We start from the raw sequence: 20,839 nt of genomic DNA on the forward strand, positions 1-20,839 counted from the left end.
GGAATGAAACAAGTCAACACCAGAATCTGGCTCAGTAATATGATCCTTCCAAAAAGGTGAATGCATCATCCTGCAGATCATCAGATTGGCATGTCACTACCACACCCACTTCTCCAGCTTGACAGTAATCAGCAGATAGTGTTGAGATAGGATAGCAGCCAATTGGCACTTTGGCAAATGAGATGCCATCAAACTCAAAGCTAGCTCCTTATTCATAATGGTTTATGATATTTAAAATACACTTTTGAAACAACTAAGTGTTTTGTCATGATCCCTCTAAAGACTGAACTGGATGTGGTCTTGACTCTTCTACAACCATATCATTGCAGCTAATGTGCTTTATCCGGGTTTATATTCAGAGATTACCATATACTTTCTCAGTCATCTTATAAGATCCTCTCTTGTTGTCCTTTCTCCAAGTATGAGAACACAGTGTCTAATTGTCCTAATATTTGTGTTAGCTAGTCAAACTGTAGGAGGTTCATTTTGAGAACTGTCTACTTCACTGTTATCGTCTCTGTCATCTCCAGTACACTTAGTTCCTCCTTATCTACTTCCCTACCCAATAGCTTTTCACAATGTTTATGTGACATAACCTATTCTTCTTCCTGTGAACAGAGGTATTTGTCAGGTAAGTCACTTTACAAATCCACTTAATTACTTGCTATGAACCACTGAATTTTGCTTTCAGAGAATTGCCTTGCAAAGGTAACAAGACTAAAACTTCATCTCCCACTTGAAACATACTAATTGCTAAATGTTTATTTGCCCATTCTATCTTTTTCACTTGTGAAACAGTCAAATGCTGTTGTGCTCCCTTACTCGCTTCTGAGTCTTTCTAATAACATCAACACATCATCATCATTGAGGATTCATCTTTTTGGTTCAGTGACATCTTTAATCAATTTTAATAGACCTCTAATCTCATGACCATAAACCAATTCAACTTCAACACGGTACATTTATTTAGGAATCTGTACTAGAAAATGTTAAGGAATCTAATTTTTGTCCCAGTCTTGTGAGTTGTAAAGATCTTGTGTTTTTGTGTTGTGACTTTTTTTAAAAGATAGAGTGGATTGAAATGAAAAAGAGCTGTTTTTGAGTGTTTGAAAGGGTGGCTATATGTCTTAAAGGCATACAGTGACATTTGTTACAAGAATTATTTAAACAACTGTTTTAACATGCAGTAATTGAAGTTTTGACTGAAATTTGAAGCTGAGGGGATGTACAGTTGGTTGGCAGCAAGAAATTAATTTGTCTTTGGACCAGTTCACCAGTTTTTGCCTGTCAACAACTGTGATTAGTTCTCAGTTTACACCTGAGTACAGGTTTCAGAGAGACTGAAAATACAGTTCTTCCTTAGCTTGTGAGCAAGCTCCTGTTCTCCGCAGTCAAAACTCACTGTTAACCTGAAGAAAACTAGTTTATCCTACCTGCAATAGTTGTTGCAAGCTGTGATTTTTTAACTGCTGTGTCAGAGAATTTCTAAGAGTGAGCTTGCCATCTTGTGTGTCTCTTATTAACTAGTGGATACCTCCAGAGAAAGACAACCAAACAGATAAGAGACTAAAAAACTAAAGAAAGGGATTACAAAAATGCAAAAACAGCACTAATCTTGCTGAATGGAAGAGACACAAAGACCAACAAAGGGCCTCAAAGCAGTTTGTAAGAGCTGGTGAGATGAGGATTTTGAAAGGAAACCTTCCAGGGACATTAAAATCAATGAGAAGAAATTTTGTAGTGGTGTAAAGGGAAAGCAGGTGGTCAGGAACACTGTTGGCCCACTAAGGACTGAAAGTGGGGATGTTGTCAATGACTATGGGGAAATGGCAGATGTGTTGAATAGTTAATTTGCCTCAGTATTTACAGTAGAAAAGGAGCATAACTTGCTGTAAGTCCCAAGGAAATTAATAGTGGACTGGGAACAGGGACTGAATAAACTTAATGGAAATAAAACATTAGAAATCAAGAAATTGATGGAATTAAAGAATGACAAATCCCTGGAGCCTGATAGTTTCTATCTGAGGATGTTAAAGGAAGTTCCAACTATCGTGAGTTCTCTAGATATGAGTTGTCCCTCTGGATTGGAAAAATTCACAATTCACTCCACTTTTTAAAGAAAGGCAAAAGAATAAATCCAGGAAATGACAGACTAGTTTTCCTCACATTGGTAATGGGGAAGTTGTTGAAATTTATGATAAAGGACCGATCAAGGATAAAAGTTTTCAGTTAATCAAAAAGAGTCAACATGGATTCATGACAGATAGGTCATGCCTGACGAGCCTGTCTGAATTTCATAAAAAGGTGACTAAGGTAGTGGTGGAGAAATGTCTCTGATGATGTTTATGTGGACTTCCAGAAGGCATTTGATAAAAGTTCCACATAAGAGGCTGTTAACTCATGGAACTGAGGGCAAATTACTGACATGGCTGGAAAGTTGGTTGAATGACAGACAACATAAAGTAGGGATCATAAGTATGTACTCAGATTAGCAGGATTTAACCAGATCTCTGTTAGGGCCTCAATCATTTACATTATTAATTACTTGGGTAATGGTGTAGAAAGTCAAATATCCAAATTTGCTAATGACACAAAGTTAAATGTCATTGTAGACAGTATAGATGACAGCATAAAATTACAAAACAATATTAATGGATTAAATGGGTAAAACTGTGGAAGGTGTAGCTCAATGTAAACCGGTGTGAGGTTATCCATTTTGTATCAAGAAAAGATAGAGCAAGGTTCCTTTTAGATGGTATGAACGTATATATAATGGATGTCCAAAGAGACTTTGGGAATGGGTTCAGATGCATAATCTTTAAAATACCACTAACAGGTGCAGAAAATAATCAAGAAAACTAATGGAATGCTGGCCTTTATAGGTAAAGGATATAGATGTTATGGTGCAGTAAAAGAAATCTCTGTTTCGACCCCACTTGGAGTACTGTGAGCAGGTCTGGGTTCCACACCTTAGGAAGGGAGGGCTTGGGAGGGAGTACAGTGTAGGTTTATGAGAATGAAACCTGGCCTTTAGCTATGAGGAGAGATTTTACAAATTAAGCTTCTTTTCTCTCTCATTTAGAAGGCTAAGACTTGATCTAATAGAATAGATCTTCAAGATATTATCACAAAAAGGCAAGATAAAGATAAATATTTCCATTGGTGGGGACTCTAGAACGAGAGGGGCATTGGTCTGGTCCTAATTCTCAGACATTCAGGAGAGATGTTAGGAAATGCTTCTGCACACAAAGGGTGGGAGACATTTGGAACACTCTTCCTCAAACAGCAGTAGATGCAGAATTAGTTGATGATTTTAAATCTGAGGTAGATAAATTTTTGTTCAGCAAAAGTATTAAAGGTTATTGGACAAAGGCAGATATATGGAGTAAGGCCACAGATCAGCCATGATCTCAATGAATGATGAAGATACAACTTTCACTCCTGCTAAATCATTCTCCCAGAGTAAATCAACTCTGTCTACAGGTAATTTCTTATCTGCTCTGACCACCACTGGTCCAGACGACAGATCACATTTCAGTTGGTGCAATGGAACCAGGATATAGTCTTCACCTATCTTATTTACTTTGGCTTTCATTGAACTCTCTGGAAAGAAAATGGAATCCTCCTCCAGCAAGAAACTTTGAGTAGTGTTTGTGTTCCCTACTATAATTATGGACTTTGTTATGTCCTTTGAAAAAAGCAGAGTTTTCTTTCCTTTAGGCAAAAAAAACCTTCATGTCTCTCATCTAGCTTACATACTTTTGCACTCACAACATTGTTTACATCTGCTCTTAGTTGAACTTGAAGCTACAATCTGATCCATGGCCTTTTCCTTTTCAGTTTCCTATTTGAAATCATTCTTACAAGCTCCAACAAGTATCATAGGTTTCCCTCATAATTTTTAGCATTCTAAATGAACATATCCCATCTTGTTGCAGTGTAAAAACCATAGCTTTCAAGTTTCACATTTCCACCCTTGGAGCTTTCCCTTCTGATCTGAGGCGGCGGCTTAGGGGCATTCCCGCTTTCCACTCTTTACTCTGGCTACTCGTCTTTCCTCCACACTCCAATTTTCCATCCCTTTCAAATCTATGAGGCGAATGAAAAAAATATTTTGTTTTATGTATTAGCTCATAATCAGCAGCCATTATTGCAGCTTGTCTAGCTATTGCAATTTTTGGTCTTCAGCATAGCTTCTTATTACAGAAGATATTCTTCAAAGAAAATAATCTTTCAGAAAGCTTCATACTTCTACTGCTCATATCCACTTGTAAGAATTACTTGGCTTAACCCTATGAAATTCAGGATAGATTTGCTCTGATTTATTTACTTAAATTTGGGAACTTGTACCTGTATGCCTCAGGCACTAACTCAAATGTACCCAACCTTTTTTGTAACATAATCCCAAAAGATCACCTGTGACAGTGAAGTATAAATTTCCTGTGCTTTACCTATCAACTTGCTGCACTTAAGCAATGTCCAATGTTCTTTTGCCCAATTCACTTTTCTCAATATTTTCTCAATATTTTCTCAAATGACATGAAGAATAACTCCAGAGTCTTTTCCTCAAATTTTGGTAAGGCTTGTGCAAACTTAAACATTTGCATACTGGACTTCAAATTGCAACTCAGATTCTCCCAATCAAGGCCTAAAATATCTCCTGTATTACCCACTTAATTTTAAACTTATGTTCATGTTCTGTTGCTTTCTCTTTTTTGTAATATTAATTTGAGTTTTTTCTTTTATATTTTGACTTTTCATTTCCATTTCTTATGTTCTTAATTCCATTTCCTTTTCCTTTTTTTATATCTGCCATTTCTCGTTCCTTCTTTTTCTTCTCACGTTCAAGCTGCTTTAACTATCATTGAATATCTACTGATTCTAATGTTTCACAACCCGAATATCTGGTCTCTCTTGAACTTCCTTTAAACCCAAGTTCCGGGCTAGTACCTCAATTATCTCTGCCTTCATAATTCTGTCAGGCAATGCTACCTCCAGTTTACCCGACAGGTCAATCAACTTGGTCTTTGAACATTCATTTAAGACTTGTCAAGGACAGCTTTGACACCTACAGGAAATGATTTGCATTTCCAGTGCCATGTCTTAAATGTAATACAAAACCCTTTTTTCCTTCACCCAGGCCATTTACTAATACCACACACAAATCCTCATTGGCTATGTTACAAAATCAACCTTAGAAGAGCCCCCAAACTTGGTTGCACCTCACTGGGGTAGGATGCTGGATATCAAATCCCATTTTTCAGAGAATTGTCATAAAAATTAAAAATATTATAAAAACATGCAAGAATTCTCCAATTTATCTGTCTTTTATGCCCATGTTGACTGGAAGCATCAAAATAGATTCTAGGTACAGATAAACACTTGTGAACCATCATCATACAACTCTACTAGTTAAGACTTGAACTCCCTTAACAGCTTCCCCTACGTGCACATACAATTATGGGTGGAGGGTAAGACTGGGAAAGCAATTCAATGATTCCTGCCCACAGGGCTCACTGAGATGATCCTTTTGACTTGTCAGGACCTCCTGTTCCTTGATTCTCCTTCTCTAGATCTTTTTCCTTGTTTGTGGAAAGTATAGGGTGGCTGGTTCACACTTGTAAAGACTTTGGCTTGCAGTCTAAGAGCCAGCAACTGCTGAGAGAAAAAATGAACTGACTTTCTCTAGGCTTAGTGTGTTTTTTTTACTGCAGAGAAAAGAGACAGATCCTGCTCTTGCAGAGATCTAATGGCTTCTAAGCAAACATTCACACCCATGTGAGCAGCATGATGGCTCACTGGTTGCCACTGCTAGCTCACATCAATCCCAGCCTTGAGTGACTGTTTGGAGTTTACACTTTCTCCCTGTATCTTCATGGATTTTTGCCTGGTGCTTTGGTTTCTTTATACAGTCCAGAAATGTGCAGGTTAGGGAGGATTAGCCATGCTAAATTGCCTCATAGTGTCCAGGTATCTACAAGTTAGGTGGGCTAGCCATGATAATTACGAGGATAGGGTAGGGGGTTGAATGTGGGTGGGATGCTCTCCAAAGCATTTGTGCGGACTTAACAGGCCAAATGGCCTCTTTCTGCAGGTATTCTGTGATTCTACATGCTGTTAAGTTTCTGGGAACCAATCACATAGGTGTTGACCAGTAGAAGTCCTTTATCATTTACAGCCGGTCACCACTTCAGAGACCAATCAGCTTCTTGTTGCTAGCTGAACCTCTATTCGTACACAGACCTGTTAGCTCCAGCTTGGCTATAAATTAGACAGTTCACTCAACCTCAACCAGCCCCACTGGCTGAACAAAGCAGTCTAAACAGCACTTACAATGGATCTCTGGCAACTTGTTTTTTTCAAATACAGGCATCCTTTCCACAGTCTTGACTTTTAAAACAGCCTTTTTCCCCACTTCAGTCCACAGTCAAAGTACAGAAAAATAAAAGGTATAGTCCTCACATGGTTAGTCAAAAAAAATTGCCACTTTTTTAAGCAAGTCAATTTATAGCTTTACGATCCTTTCCAAGAGCAACATCTTCATTTTCTGAAGTTTCTGTTTCTTTCCAATACTTTAATATATGCTTGCAGTTCCAAAATAGCAGCATTTGCCAGACCCAAATTATTTTGGTTTACTACATTGCCTTCCTTTATTTGTTCATTCGCCTGGAATTCTGCTGCTGTATTCTATTCTTACTCCCATGACATAAAATCTGCAGGCAAACTCAAAGCTGACAGTAGGTTTGTTTGCATTTGACATCAATCTGATTCCGTCTCTCTAGAATATTACTGCATCTTTCATGTTAAAATTTTGGACCTTTGACTCTCTGGACACATCTTTTGTTAAGAAAATAAATCTTCCTACAACAGGATTATATTTGGTTCCTGTTTCTTTGAGTACATCATCTATTCCAGTAGATTTGCCCCTATCTCAGAAGATAGCAACCGCCTATTCCCCATGAGGTCACTTCCTCATAGGAAATCAACATTGTTAATTGATTGTGCCAACACTATTCCTCTAAGAACATATCCATTGACTCAAGAAGCACAGCTTAAGTTTGCTCTACCCATTGGAACAGCTAAACAATCCTTATCAGTTCCCTGCATCAATGGTATTTTATTTATCAAATTCTCTGGAGAGAAGTGAATGTTTTTTGCTGACATCAAACATCAAACCCAACCTATCTCCCTAAAACAGGTCATCTTTTACAGTCCTTTATCAAACAAATGGAGTTACTTCACCCTCAAAGATAAAACCCTCATAATGTTTTACACTCTGATTTGCACCAATTGAAAATCCATTACACGGTGTAGGTTTGTCACCCATTTCGCCTACTGGTACAGTAATTCCTGGAAAAACACTAAACACACTTACTAAAGCTTACACTTACCTCTGTCTCTGGTTTTAACTTGCAGCCAGCATTCTGCTATTACGTATCCTGCTTTATGGTAATAAAACAACTCGACTTCTTCAAATCATTCCTATGTTCTCTACTAGCTGGAGGAGCATCAGTTGTTTTTTTTTCATTTCTATTATCCTGCCTCTATAGTAAATTATTTGTTATCATTTCATTTGTCTCCGTGGCGCCTTTGTGGATTTGTGAGCAATGGTTCACTACCACTTGAATGTTCTAGGTTAAGTTGTAACTATCAGCTGAACCAACTACTTCCTCAATATTAAAATCTTTATGGTGGTGGATTTTGGTTCCTAAAGGAATACTTGTTTCAGATACCCTCGTTGACAACACCTCTTGAAGGTTTTCAGAATTCCAGTTCACCTTTGTGGACCATCAATCAGAGACCAAAACTTCAAGGTAGAGGTGGTCATTGCAACAGCACAGATTGGAGTTGTGCATCACAAGCATGCAGAAATCTCATGCAACTGACTCCCTGGGAATTGCTGGGAAGTTAGAATTTCCTCAGAGCAAATAACTGTCAGCTGGAACCAGCATCCCACCACCCACCTTGTTTTGGTCAATCAGGAAGCGTCGTCATATACAGTCAAGGGGCTCATCCAATTCCGTCCTGAGGATTGGCCACCATCTGTAAGGTGCTTGGTCCTTTCAGAGTTCAGGGATCGGTGTCCCTGCGGTCTGCAATTGGAACAGGTCATTGCACTCTGGAGCTGGACAGCTCTCTCAATGCTTCATGAGACAGGGGTTTTGGTGGACAGGGTGGAGAAGTGGAGGGCAGTTCTTTTTCCATTGCCACAGGAAGCCAATCTGGATCCAAATTGTGGGCCAGGTTGGTGCTGCATCCCAGATGGTCAGTCCTGCATCCCAGATGGTCAGTCCTGTGGTCACATGCAGTGAAAACATCAGTCTGGGGATTGTGGGTCAGTTTTTCATCCAGTGAGACAAAAGGAGGGATTGAGCATGATGGATGTGGATGCAAGCGCAGTTAGTGGTGATGCACAAACAGGAGAAGCAGTGAGGTGGCCCAGTGAGTGAGTGGGAAGCATGTTTGAGAGGATGAACTATGTGAGAACCATTGACACACCATACTGAAAGCAATAATGAGAGTGGTATTCCATGAACCTTAGTAAGGGGCATGTGCAGTGACAGGGCTACAGTGACTGAGGTAAGTGAGTGTGAAGAAGCAGAGCGAAGACCCTTTTAGAGCACAAAAGATCATTGACCTTCCTGCACTGTTTGTTATCCCTCTTCATCTGGGATGCAGCAACAACCAGGCCCACATTTTGGGTTCAGATTGGCCTCCTGAGGCAGTCTAGTGGAAAAAGGACTGCCCTCCACTTCTCCACCCTGTTCATCAAAACACCTGTCTCATGAAGCAGTGAAGAGCTGTCCAGCTGCAGAGTGCAATGGCCTGTTACTGGCTTGCAGCACCTGAAGTGGTATGCGGCTTAGCTTTAAATGTGACACCCAGTGGCCCGAATACCACTGGTGAGTACCTCCATTTCTCTGACCAGGTGGTTCCCTGAGAAAGATGCCCTAGAGCTTGGCAACAGAATTAACAAGGTAAAGAATGGAAGATTGCGTGAGAAAGGTCACTCCAAGCCATGCAGTCTAGGTATTGTGAATTTCACTTGGCAAAATATTTTAACTGAAAATTGGAAAATTCCATCCAATGCAGTCAAGTCTTTTGGTGCATTACTTGAACAACTTTCTGACTAAGAGATAGGAGTGTCATCAGTGAATAACAGCTTAATTGATTTACAGCAGCTGGTGAAATTATAGAACACACTGAATACACAAAATATTTTGAAGGAGCATTGGGCCTAGGTGGAAGGTTGAGAACTGATTTTTTTAATCCTCTATTTTGCTGTTGTGATTTCTTGTGTCCCATTATCCGAAAACCTAAGTATTAATGTTGTTGATCTGTGTTACACAGACAGCAAAGTGTAGCAGACAGATTGGGTGCACCAACATTTTCGTACGATACTTCAAAAAATAACATTTTAGTAGTAGATATTTCTTACAAGAAAAGCTTCTTCACAGACTACTTAGAATATGGATCTAGCTACCACAAGGAATGATTAAGGCCCTTTGTAATTCAGGGGAACACAAGGACAAAGGAGGAAAGAATAGAAGGAAGGGCTATTAATTTGGGTCTCTGCAGCATCCTCAATTTTAATCACCTTAATCGCAGTTATGCCTTTAGCTTCCAAGTCCCTAGTCTCTGGAATTATTTCCCTTCTCTCTATCTCACTTTCCTCCTGTAAGAATCTTCTGAAAACACAGTATTGACCAAGGTTTCTAATTAGCTTCCCACTATCACCTTATGTGGTGCAGAATCCAATTTTATCTGATCATTTGAAGCAACTTGGGATGACACTATTTGAATGTAGCTGGTTATTATTGTTGGTAGGAGGAAGATCACTTGGACTGAATGCCCTATTTCTTTGCTGTAAATTCTATGTAAGTGTATAAAGGAGAGACAGAGAACCATAAGAACAGTTTTGGAATGAAGACTGTATGACACCTTAGTTGTATTTAGCATTATTCTGTTGTCTTGCACCTTTAAAGTCAAGTTGTGCAATTGTTACAACTCCCTAACTTTAATTGTTCAGAGTGAGTGCTTGCTGGATTTGCAGCTTTGTACCTGTTTGCACAGAATGTTTATTGTGCAGTAGGTGTGGAGTCTTACCACGCCTCAGGGTTGGGAGGTGAGCTTGTTGTTGTCAGGGTGCCAATTTTCAACCATAAGTTGCTGATGGCAACAGCTAATTCTGGTGGAGAGAGGAGCTAGGGTGGAAATGACATCGTCGCCAGGAAAGGAAGGGTGTTCTGGAAAGGGAAGGGCAAGCTATCCAAACGTGTGCAGAGAGAGGCATTAGTTTCCGGTAGGAAAGACTACAGATTGAGAAAATGAGGAGAGCTGCTATTATCCTGAATTGTTAATCACCTGGACTTGTTTCGACTGTTGGGAATTAAAAGCTCTTCAATACTAAGTATTGTTTCAATGGGATGGATTTCTAACTAAGGCTTGAGGGACTGCAGGTGCACAGACTACATGCTGACAATCGAGGAAGAGTAACTCTATAAGAGCCGGAGTTCTGACATTCTTGATATCACATGGTGAGTTTAATCCAAGTGATAAGCCAACAAATGTGACTGACTGCATTTCTCCCACTACTTAGGATCTAAAACCCCAGGGGTATACTTTTTATATTGTTCATGTTTTGGCCATATATTATGTTTAACAACCTGATTTACAGTTTTTAATGAGTTACTAATTTCAGGTGTATTTTCAGCAATTACAACAATTTATATTCAAATTGTGGCCTTCAGTGTGATAATATATTCCAGGACACTTCACAGGAATATCACAATATAAAATGTGATACTGAGCCACATAAAGAGATGTTAGGTCAGATGACCAAAACTGGCAGTTCAGAAATTAAGTGGTTCTGCCTGTTTATTCAGGTGGAGATTGAAACAATGAGGCTGAGGTTTGATACATAGCCAGGTATGCCATTCTGTGGGTGGATATTTTTCAAAGATTGGTTTTTGATACTTCAAATATATTAAAAAAAACAAAAAAATTACATTGTTATTTCATATTATAGAAATGTGCCAATTCCTGACTGATGTTTGATATTTGGTCCTTTAAATTCAGTCACAGTACAAAAAGACTTGACTACAGTTTTACATTTTTACACTGAATGTATTGCAATATAATTAATTTACTAATAGTTTAATACATTAATGTTCAGTCAAAACAACAGTGTAATTGTTTCAATTGTTTCACAAATATCCAAAGTCCAAAATGAAGGATATTTTCTGAATCTCAAGTTTCAGTCTTTAGGCAGAATCTTTATTATCCCCGATCGAGCTTCTCTGCTTCTGTATTCCACCTGTTTGACTATAACCTGGTGTTGTGTGATTTTTAACTTTGTACACCGCAGTCCAACACCAGCATCTCCAGATCATCCGTATTTTACTATCAACAATCCTTTTGTCTGCCCATCTCTATTTTATCTCTGTCTGGGCTCGCTCTCTTTCCACTTTTCCACCCAGTTATCGGTATCAATTTCGCCTTTTCATAGCTGCAGTCAGTTCTGAAATAGGGATCAGTGGACTTGACACTAACGCTGCTTTCTCATTAAAGATGCTGCCAGACCGGCTGAGTTTCTCCGGAAACGTCTATTTATTGTTTGATTAAGATCTTCGATGCCTGCGGTTCTTTGTTTTATAATAACGAAGCATCTGGTCATGGCGGGGGGAGGGGGAAGGCAGAATATCAGTTTCCCTGAATGAAGTTGAGACAACGGTGAGAAACTGGGAGGAAAGCAAAAACACTTTATAAGAAGCTGCCTACAAAAGCTCCAATTGCATTTCTGTTAAATCCGCTTTCACTGTGTGCTCGGGAAACACATTCCAGATCACCACAACTTCGCCGTTTTAAAGGAACTCACTTTATCAGCACTACCATTCCAAAACTAATCTGCTGACTGACTTCGATCCGGACCCTCTGCTGTGCTGACAGTGGAAACTGAGGAGAATCGATGAAAACTACTCGTCACATTATCCATTCCTCCAGTTTCTCTTTCTCTCACCGTTCTATAAAGCAAGAACTATTTTTTTGCGGGGCGGGGGGGTGATGTGGTAGAGAGTGGTAAAGTTTTAGCGAAGGGAGTGAGCTTTCCAGCGGCCAAAGTTCACAGCCTCGACTGTGCAGTCTGCCTCAGAGTTGAAACTTTCCCTTTGTTAGGCTGTTGGTTTGAATGTGTCCGTGTGAATACTTGAGTCAAGCAGATGCAGCACTTTGCACACACTGCGATTGTTCTCCGGGAGCATCTGACATCAGAGCAGCTTTTGTAGCGAAGTGTTGATACCGAGGGGAGGGTGGGAAATGTGGGAGAGAGTCATGTGAAGGAGGAAGAGCTCACTTTGGCAGGAGGGGAGGGGAGAGGCGGCTATCTCAAGATCTGCACCGCTCTCGGGAGTCGGGAAGCCTTTCATTCCCCGTCTCTCGAGGAGGACCCGTTTTGCTCCAGCGAATTCGTTCATCTCGCAGGACCGCCGCTCGTTCCAAACCCCCCCCCCCGTTCACGCCCCTTCCTCGCCTTGGCCAAAAGCAGAAAAGTTTTGTTTTCGCTTGGAGTTGGAATCTCCCAGGCATCTGGCTGAGGGAACTTTGTGGAGTTGGTGGTGGCCGGGGGGGTGGAATCCTGCAGAAGTGACAGGCGGCGAGCTGTCCCTCATTCTGTGTGTCTGTCTGTCTCTCCCCCCAACCCCTCCCTGGCTCGGCAGGGAGGCAGAGAGTTGGAAGAGGAGGTGAGTTGGGGGGAGGGAAAGACTGAGGCCGGGCTATGAGGAGTGGATGGCCCACTGAGCTCCTGAGGGGGTTGGGAAGATTCCTTGCTGAGCGGGGCCAGTCGACTCTCTCCCCTCCTTCCCATTTCCCTTGTTGAGGGCCATTTGTCGTCTGCTGCCCTGATTGATAGCCTCGGAGCTTCACCAGTGACTCGTGGTTGAGCTGCCGTCGATCGGAGGACCTTGGGGAACAGTGCGATGGATGAAGACCCCGATACTCCCCATGAGTGTCCGCCCCTCTCGGCCGACCTGCCCGAAGCGTTCTGCACCCTCTGGAAGGATATGATGGGGATGTTGGTGAGTTGGGGGAGGGGGAGTATGGGTGGTGTCATTCAGGAAGGTTCAGTTGTTCGGCGGTTTCCTTCTGGGGAATAAGCAAACCAAAGGAAAATCGGTCAGGAAGAGCAGATGTTTAAGAGAGCCTCCGACCAGTTACTTCAAAGCATTTTCCAATTCGGTTCTCCCTCAGATTTAATTGCTTCACTGTTTGATCTGGTCCATCTTCTGTGTTAGCGAAAGCACACTCAAGTTGCATGTTCAGGTATTAAGACACGGTTCCTCACGAGAGCTTTGCGGCAGAGGTTTTACCACCTTTCTGACAATCGTGGCTGTCAGTCGGTTTATCTCAATGTTCTGGTGCACTTTATATTTTGGTCAGTGAAAGGATATTCCGGTATTTTCTCACCTGTCAGCTTGGGCGCCTGATACACCTGGGTCAGTTCGAGTGTTCACAGGCATCTGACCAACAGTCCAGCGGTGAATTCGTGCATGTTCAAATATCTGGCACGCTGTTAGCAATAATTCAATCAAGTGTATTCAAATATTGACGCACAGTTACTAGTTGTCATTTTGGACATGTTCATCTGCTTGGTGTACCCTTGGTAGTGGCCAATTTAAGACTGTGTTCAGGTATCTGATGTACCTGTTACCATTAAGTAAGAGAATCTCAGATATGTGACTTTACTCAAACTATTCATTAGTAAAAGCATTGTATTCAGGTATCTGACATGTTGTTAGTGTTGATTAGAATGTGTGTTCAGGTATCTGATTTACCATTAGTATTGGCCAGTTTGAGCATGTCATATATCTGATGTTAGTTGGTACTGGGTCAATTTGAGACTGTACAGGTATCTGTACTATAATTAATGGTCAATTTAAGAGTGCAGCTAACTGACACACTTAATAGTTGTTAGTTGAGAGCCATCTGATGTACCAGTACTAGTATGGTCAGTTGGAGGATGTTCTGATTTTTGACACTCTGTTAATAATGGTCATTCAGTACACCTGTTATCTGTAATGCAGTGGTAACAATGGTCAATTAGTTCATGTCATTCGATTGTGGTAATCGAGAATCATTTTGAGAAAGTTCAATTATTTGACACGCTTTAACAATGGTTAATTTGACATTTTTCAGTCATTTGCTGTATTCTTACCAAAGGTTGGTGTCTCATTTATTGTTACTTATGGTCATCTTGGAGGGTGTGAGCTCTCTGATGAGATATTACACAAGGTCAGTTTCAGTGTGTCCACTTAGGTGATGCAATTTTACTTGTGGCTGATCCAAGCATGTTCATCTCTAATGGAATTTTATTACATTTTAATCATGTTTGGGTATCTCCTAAGCTTTCAGCTGCCTTGATGTGGAGGTGCCGATGTTGGACTAAGATGGACAAAGTCAGAAATCACATTACACCAGATTATAGTCCAGCAGGTTTATTTGAAATCGCAAGCTTTTGGAGCATAGCTCCTTTGTCAAGTGAAGTAAGAGAAAAGCGCACACAACTTATGCACAGAGAAATCAAAAGATCATACAAATGGTGAGAGTGGGTTGTTGAATAATAATTCTCTTCAGATGATCAAGGGTATTAGACGGTGTGAATAAAGTGTCAACAGCTGAATAATAACTATAGGGATGACCTGTAATCCAGTTAAATGAGGCCAAGAGATAATTACAAAAAAAAATTAAAATATGGTGCTGAAGACAAACCAAATGGCTGGAATGACATGGAACAAAAACAGAAGCTGCTGGAAAAGCCAAGCAGCTCTAGCAGCATTTGTGAAGAAAAGCCAGAGGAAAGATTGCTGGACCTGATTTAACTCTGATTTTTTCTTCACAGACCTGCTGAGCCCCTCTCAGCAACCCCTCCCTTGCTTCTGATTTACAGCATCTGCTGTTCTTTTGCTTTTTATTTGACTGTAATAACATGACATTGTTAAATAACATTAAATGGTTTCTCTCGAGCACCATCTAATTTTTAATTTTTTTTGTAATTCTAACTCTGCCACATTTAATTGTATTATAGGTCATCCCTTCAGTTATTATTTAGCTATTGACACTTTGCTCACATTGTCTAAAACCTTTGGTCACCTGCAGTCTTATTGTTCGACACTCCACTCACCATTTGTATGATCTTTTGATCTCTGTGCCCATAAATTGTGTTCTGTGTGCTTCTCTCTCACTTCACGTAATGAAGGGTCTATGCTCCAAAAGCTTGTGATTTAAGCTAAACCTGTTGGACTACAATCTGTTTTCGTGTGATTTCTGACTTCAGATGCATTGTTAATAACAGTTGTATTATCTAGCTAGTGATGGTCAGCTCATGTGTCAGGTATCTGACTCACTTCATTATTGAGCAGTTGAGCATGTTTAGCTATCTGATGCTCTTTTGTTCTGCTTCGGACTGTCCAGATATCTAACATGCTTTTACTAATGTATAGTTTGAGTAAGTTCACATATCTGAGACAGTCTTACTTAATGCTAAACTTAAAATGTTCAAGTATTTGACACACTTACCACCATCTTTTTGAGCTCAGGTCTTCTCTTACATTGTTAGCAACTATCTGTTTGTGTGTTCAGTTTTCACAGTGTTGTTCATGGTCATTTTGAATGTTGAAGAAATTTGATCTATTGTAACTAATAGTCAGTTTGAGAATATCTAGGGTCAGTTGAAGGTTTAAAGTTCTGTTGCAAATGCAATTGATGAGCATTTAGGTATATGATGAACTTTTTCAATAGTCAGCTCATAAAAGTTCAGGTACTTTGCACACAAAAAGTTATTTTGAACATATTCAGGTATCTGATGCACTTGCACACCAGTCTATTTGATTCTTTCAAATACCTGAACACATTGTTAGTAATGATCAGTCCCCGTGTGGTTAGTTTTTTTGGCACATTGTTGCAAATCATCAGTTTTAGTATGTTCAGGTAAATGATACTCATTATTGCTAAAATAATACTTCAAGCATGTCCTAGTATCCATCTGTTACATGCTAGGTCCAGAGTGTGTCAAGTTATTTAATACACTGGTACCAATGGTCATTGAGTACTGTAGTATCTGATGCGCTGACAGTCCATGCGTGTTTACCTACCTGATGTTCAATTATGAATAGTCTGAGTGTATTCACCTGTCTGATGAACTGTTAACAATGATCAATTGCATAATCACATATCTGGCACATTGAACTGTTAACAATGATCAATTGCATAATCACATATCTGGCACATTATTACTAATGGTCAATTAGAGCGGGCAGTTTTCTGGCATGTTGTTACCAATGAGTTATCTGGGTATGTTCAGGTATTTGATGTGTTGTCACGAACAGCCAGTTCATATCTGTTCAGTATTCTGTTGCAGTGTCACTCCTGTTCAGTTAGGCTATACATATTAATGTATTTTAAGTCTTGTCCAAGTAATTGGCACACTGTTGCCAGAAGATAAATCAAGCATGTTCAGTTATCTAACACACTGGTTTTAGGTTATTCAGGTGTCTCGGGTATTCTTATTAATGGTAAACACCAGTGTATTCCACTTTCTGAAGCAGGGTTGCTAACAGCCAGTTTGAGTATGTTCTGATATCGGATACACTATTTATAATCACTTCTGCTATATTCAGATTGTTGATAGTCTATAACTTGAATGTATTTTGGTGAAACTCCATTTTATACACGAACTTGAATTGAGTATCACTTTGTGAAGTGAAATTCTTTTGCATTGACAGCCATTGTCTCTTCTGCATTTATGTGGAGAGATCAAATTCTGTTTAGTCAGATCTCTGAGGTCTTTGACTTCAGGAAAATAAATCCAGTTACAGTTGGCCACCAGTTACTTTGATAATTCGCTGGTTTTTATCTTAGAAATTAAGTTTCCATTGTGTTCAAGTGTTCTGAGCCCCACAAGACGTGGTTCACAATGTATGAACATAAGCTTCCACCAGAGCTTTGTAAAATCTGATTATTTTACATATCATTTCTATTTCTCACACATTCCTAAGAAGTTCTATGATGCAGTATCAATATCACAGCAAATTAGTCTCAAGTCCAGGCTATAGGCTTCCCTTCTGTGTGGAAAGAGCCAGTCTTTCGGATGTCCCCCAATATTAAAGGTCTAGGACATAGGCTTCCTGAAAATGTAGAAGAACTCAGTATATAGATTGTCTTGATAAATTGTTGCATTTTTAATTCTTTGCTGTTTAGGATATGAGGCATAAAAAAACAGCCAAGAGTGGAATACCTCCTTGAATAATTAATTTTATTGGCTCAATAGTTTTACAAGCAAACATGCATCCAGTCTTATCTGGAGTTGCAAAGTTGAGATTTCTTCTGGATAACTGAGAGATTAATTTTTAGATGACGTCTTCTTTGAATTGCTTCTTGTTCTGTTCATTGGAGATCTCTGTAAAAGTGTTTTTATATCCTTTTTTGTTGCTGCAAAGCACTTGCTCATGTCTTTGACAGTTTCTCTTAGATTTCCAAGGTCCAGCCAGACAGCTGCCTTATCTTTTAACTTGCACTAATCTGTTTAAAAGTACAGTAAGTCTCTTGAATAACTTTGTCTCCAACAGTCCAAAATGACAATAGTATGCATGAATTTTATCAAGCTTTCCCAGCATGCCAGTTGATTTTCATCAAATTTAATAGTTCTATGTTCTTTGTTAAATATTTTTAACCAAGTTTTGCTTTTACAACAAACCAATGTAGGGTTTCTGGCCCATTTCGTTTTAGTTTTCCTTCAAATCTGGCATTAAAAATTTATGTCGAAAAGTCCTGCATTCTTTAGTTATCCCACAAGTGAGTGGGAGAAGAGGAACTTACTTTAAATTTGACGATTCTTTGAATCTGAGTTGTACTTAGCACAGATATTATCCAGCTTTGTTGTTACAAAAAAATTGAAGTCACTGTGGCATTGACACAAAAGCCCTTTTCCTCATACAAATGAAGAGAAAATGTGGCTCTCAAAACACCATGTAATAGCAAAAGGAGTAGACATAACGTTCACACAACGATGTGATTCAGAGATTTCTCATGTGCAGAGTTTTCTCGTGCAGATTTCTCATGTACATAGTTCTGTGATAAGATTCTGATCTGAGTGGTTTCAAGCAACAAACTTTAATATAACTGATGAATAACTGTATATAGGTTTTATACAACTATCCTATATTGGGTAGCAATCAATCAATACAGTGTCCTGTAGTCCCTTAATGATGTGCCATTCAAGCTGATCAGCTTGCAGTCTTCTGTGGATGGACTTCCAACTATCTAAGGGACTCTGAATGAAGTTGAGAGTAAAATACTCCCATTCTCCCACTGCTTAGCTACCTTTCTCTACACCAATACATGGCTATGAGCCAGTTGCCTTGCACATAATAGATTTTTGCACAAGATCATGCCACAAGTGCTATCAGAAGCAAGCTATGTCTTCACTTTCAGACTTTTTTATGGCAAGATCATAGAGAGGTGGGAGAGGACAGGAGATCTGAGGTGACTGCTTATTTCTTACCTGCATGTTAATGGACAGGCTTAATGTTTAATAATTTTTTTTAAAAATTAAATTTTAAATTTTGATCCATTGTAACAAAGTATTTAGGAATATTAAAGCAGGACTGTGAAATTCAGCCCTATCGAGCCTGCTCTTTCATTTACTTGGATCATAGCTAATCATTTACTTCAGAAACAGAAAATGTTAGAAGTACTCAGTAGATCAGGCAACATTTGTGGAGAGAGATACAAAGTCAACATTTTAGATTATTGGGCTTTCGTCATCTGTTCCATTTCTGATGAAAAATCATTGACCTGAAATGTTAACATAGTATCTGTCCGCAGAAGCTGCCAGGTCCACTGAGTGTTTCCTGCAAATTTTCAAAATTTCATTTTCAGTATTCTTGATGCTGCAGTATTTCCTTTTATTTTTAGTTTTACTTAGTGCACTGTTTTACTTCAGTTTTACTTGGTGCAGTCTTCTTTGGAATACCATACCTGTTTTAGCCCCCACTCCCACATCCTCAGCAATTTTATCAGAAATTGCCATCAAGGCCTATTAAGTTAAATTTTTGAAAATGTAATCATTTCTCCTCATCACTGTCCTATTATTTGATGACATTCTCCTGAGGGCTTAAATTTTTAAAACTTCTTGCACTATTACTTTTCCTGCTCTATAATTCTGCAGTGACTTGCAATGCAGAAGAAATACACTTGATAAACCTCACTATCACCATTGACCGTGGTTCTTGAAAACCAGAATCACTCGTACTAAAGAACAGAAGACCCATTGTGGAGTTTCTGGAACGTCCTGTAAAGGGTTAATGGGCATAGCATGCATTTGTCAAATTTTTTCCCATACCATACGATTTACACTGAAGAAACAGACTATTCAGATCAACATATACATACTGGTGTTTATACTGTACATGTTCTCCTTTCTCCTTCCTCCTTACCAATTCAGCTAATCAATATAACCTCTATTCCTTTATCATAAACATATGGAGAAGATGGATCAGTATCTAAATGATTCATTTCAATTAGTCCATGTGGTAGCAAGTTCCACATTCTCACCGTTTGTTGAATCACAATGTTGCTCTGAATTCCTAATTGCATTTCTTTAGTTTCTATCTTACATTTACTGTCCTTAGTTCTCTTTCTGACAAGATGAAACATTTCCTCTGTGTCAAGCCTGTTGAACCCTTCATTGTTTTAGTCAGTAATTGGCTTACCTCCCAGTATTTGTAATCACGCATGAGATGTAGTTTCCAGTGGCAAGGTCAGCATTTATTGCCTATTCCTAATTGATTGGGGAATCGGGTGGAAAGCAGCCATCTTAAACCACTGCAGTTCTTCTGGTGTGGGTGCACCCACAAATGGGTAGGGAATTTGAGGATTTTACCCAGGGAAAACGAAGGAATGACAATACATTTCCATGTCGGTTAATGTGTGTCTAGGAGTAGAACTTTAATATAGTGGTCTTCACATGCCTTCCACCTTCTAGGTGGCAAAAACAAACACACACACACTGGGGAGGTACTATTGAAGAAAGCTTAGTAAGTTGCAGCAGTGTATCATGTAGATGTGCGCCAGTGGTTGAGGGAGTGAATCTGTAAAGCAGTGATGAATGCAGTACCAGTCAAATGAGTTTCTTTGCTCTTGACATTTTTGAACTCCTCACGTGTTATTGGAAATGGACTCAAGTAGGGAAGTACGGACTATTCCATCACATTGGGAGATGCTGGAGATCAGAGTCAAAAGGTATGGCACTGAAAAAGCACAGCTGGTCAGGCAGCATCTGAGGAGCGGAAAGTCGACGTTTTGAGCATAAGCTCTTCACTCCATCACATAGCAGACTTGTGCCTTGTAGATGGTGGACAGGCTCTGGGTGGTTGGAAGTTGAGTCACTTATCGAGTCATAGTCCAACTCATCCATGCAGACCAGATATCCCAACCCAATATAGTCCCATCTGCCAGCACCTAGCCCATATCCCTCCAAATCCTTCCTGTTCTTATACCCTGTTCAGATGCCTTTTAAGTGTTGCAATTGTACCAGCCTCTACCACTTCCTCTGGCAGCCCATTCCAAACATGCACCACCCTCTGTGTGGAAAAGTTGCCCCTTAGGTCTCTTTTATATCTTGCCCCTCTCACCCTAAATCTATGCATTCTAGTTCTAGACTCCCCCATCCCAGGGAAAATACCTTGTCTGTTTACCCTATCCATGCCCTTCATGATTTTGTAAACCTTTATAAGGTCACCCATCAGCTTCCGATGCTCCAGGGAAAACAGCCCCAGCCTATTCA

General features: G+C 39.7%; 1 protein-coding gene across 6 annotated transcripts in view; it reads left to right on the forward strand.

The window, feature by feature from the left end:
* Positions 1-20,839, forward strand: part of sash1a (SAM and SH3 domain containing 1a) — a 131,043-nt gene that overhangs the window by 41,833 nt on the left and 68,371 nt on the right. For 2 of the 6 annotated variants that reach the window (XM_043696468.1, XM_043696470.1), the window contains exon 1: positions 12,579-13,076. The exons of 3 other annotated variants lie outside the window; for them this stretch is intronic. In XM_043696468.1, the coding sequence (XP_043552403.1) occupies positions 12,978-13,076 (99 nt within the window). In that variant the 5' untranslated portion in view covers positions 12,579-12,977. Of the gene's footprint in view, positions 1-10,280; positions 10,539-12,578; positions 13,077-20,839 lie in introns of those variants that run through there. One more of the 6 variants, XM_043696469.1, reaches the window with a different exon arrangement.

Source organism: Chiloscyllium plagiosum, chromosome 9, assembly GCF_004010195.1.
Source record: "Chiloscyllium plagiosum isolate BGI_BamShark_2017 chromosome 9, ASM401019v2, whole genome shotgun sequence".
In the NCBI taxonomy this organism is placed as follows: domain Eukaryota; kingdom Metazoa; phylum Chordata; class Chondrichthyes; order Orectolobiformes; family Hemiscylliidae; genus Chiloscyllium; species Chiloscyllium plagiosum.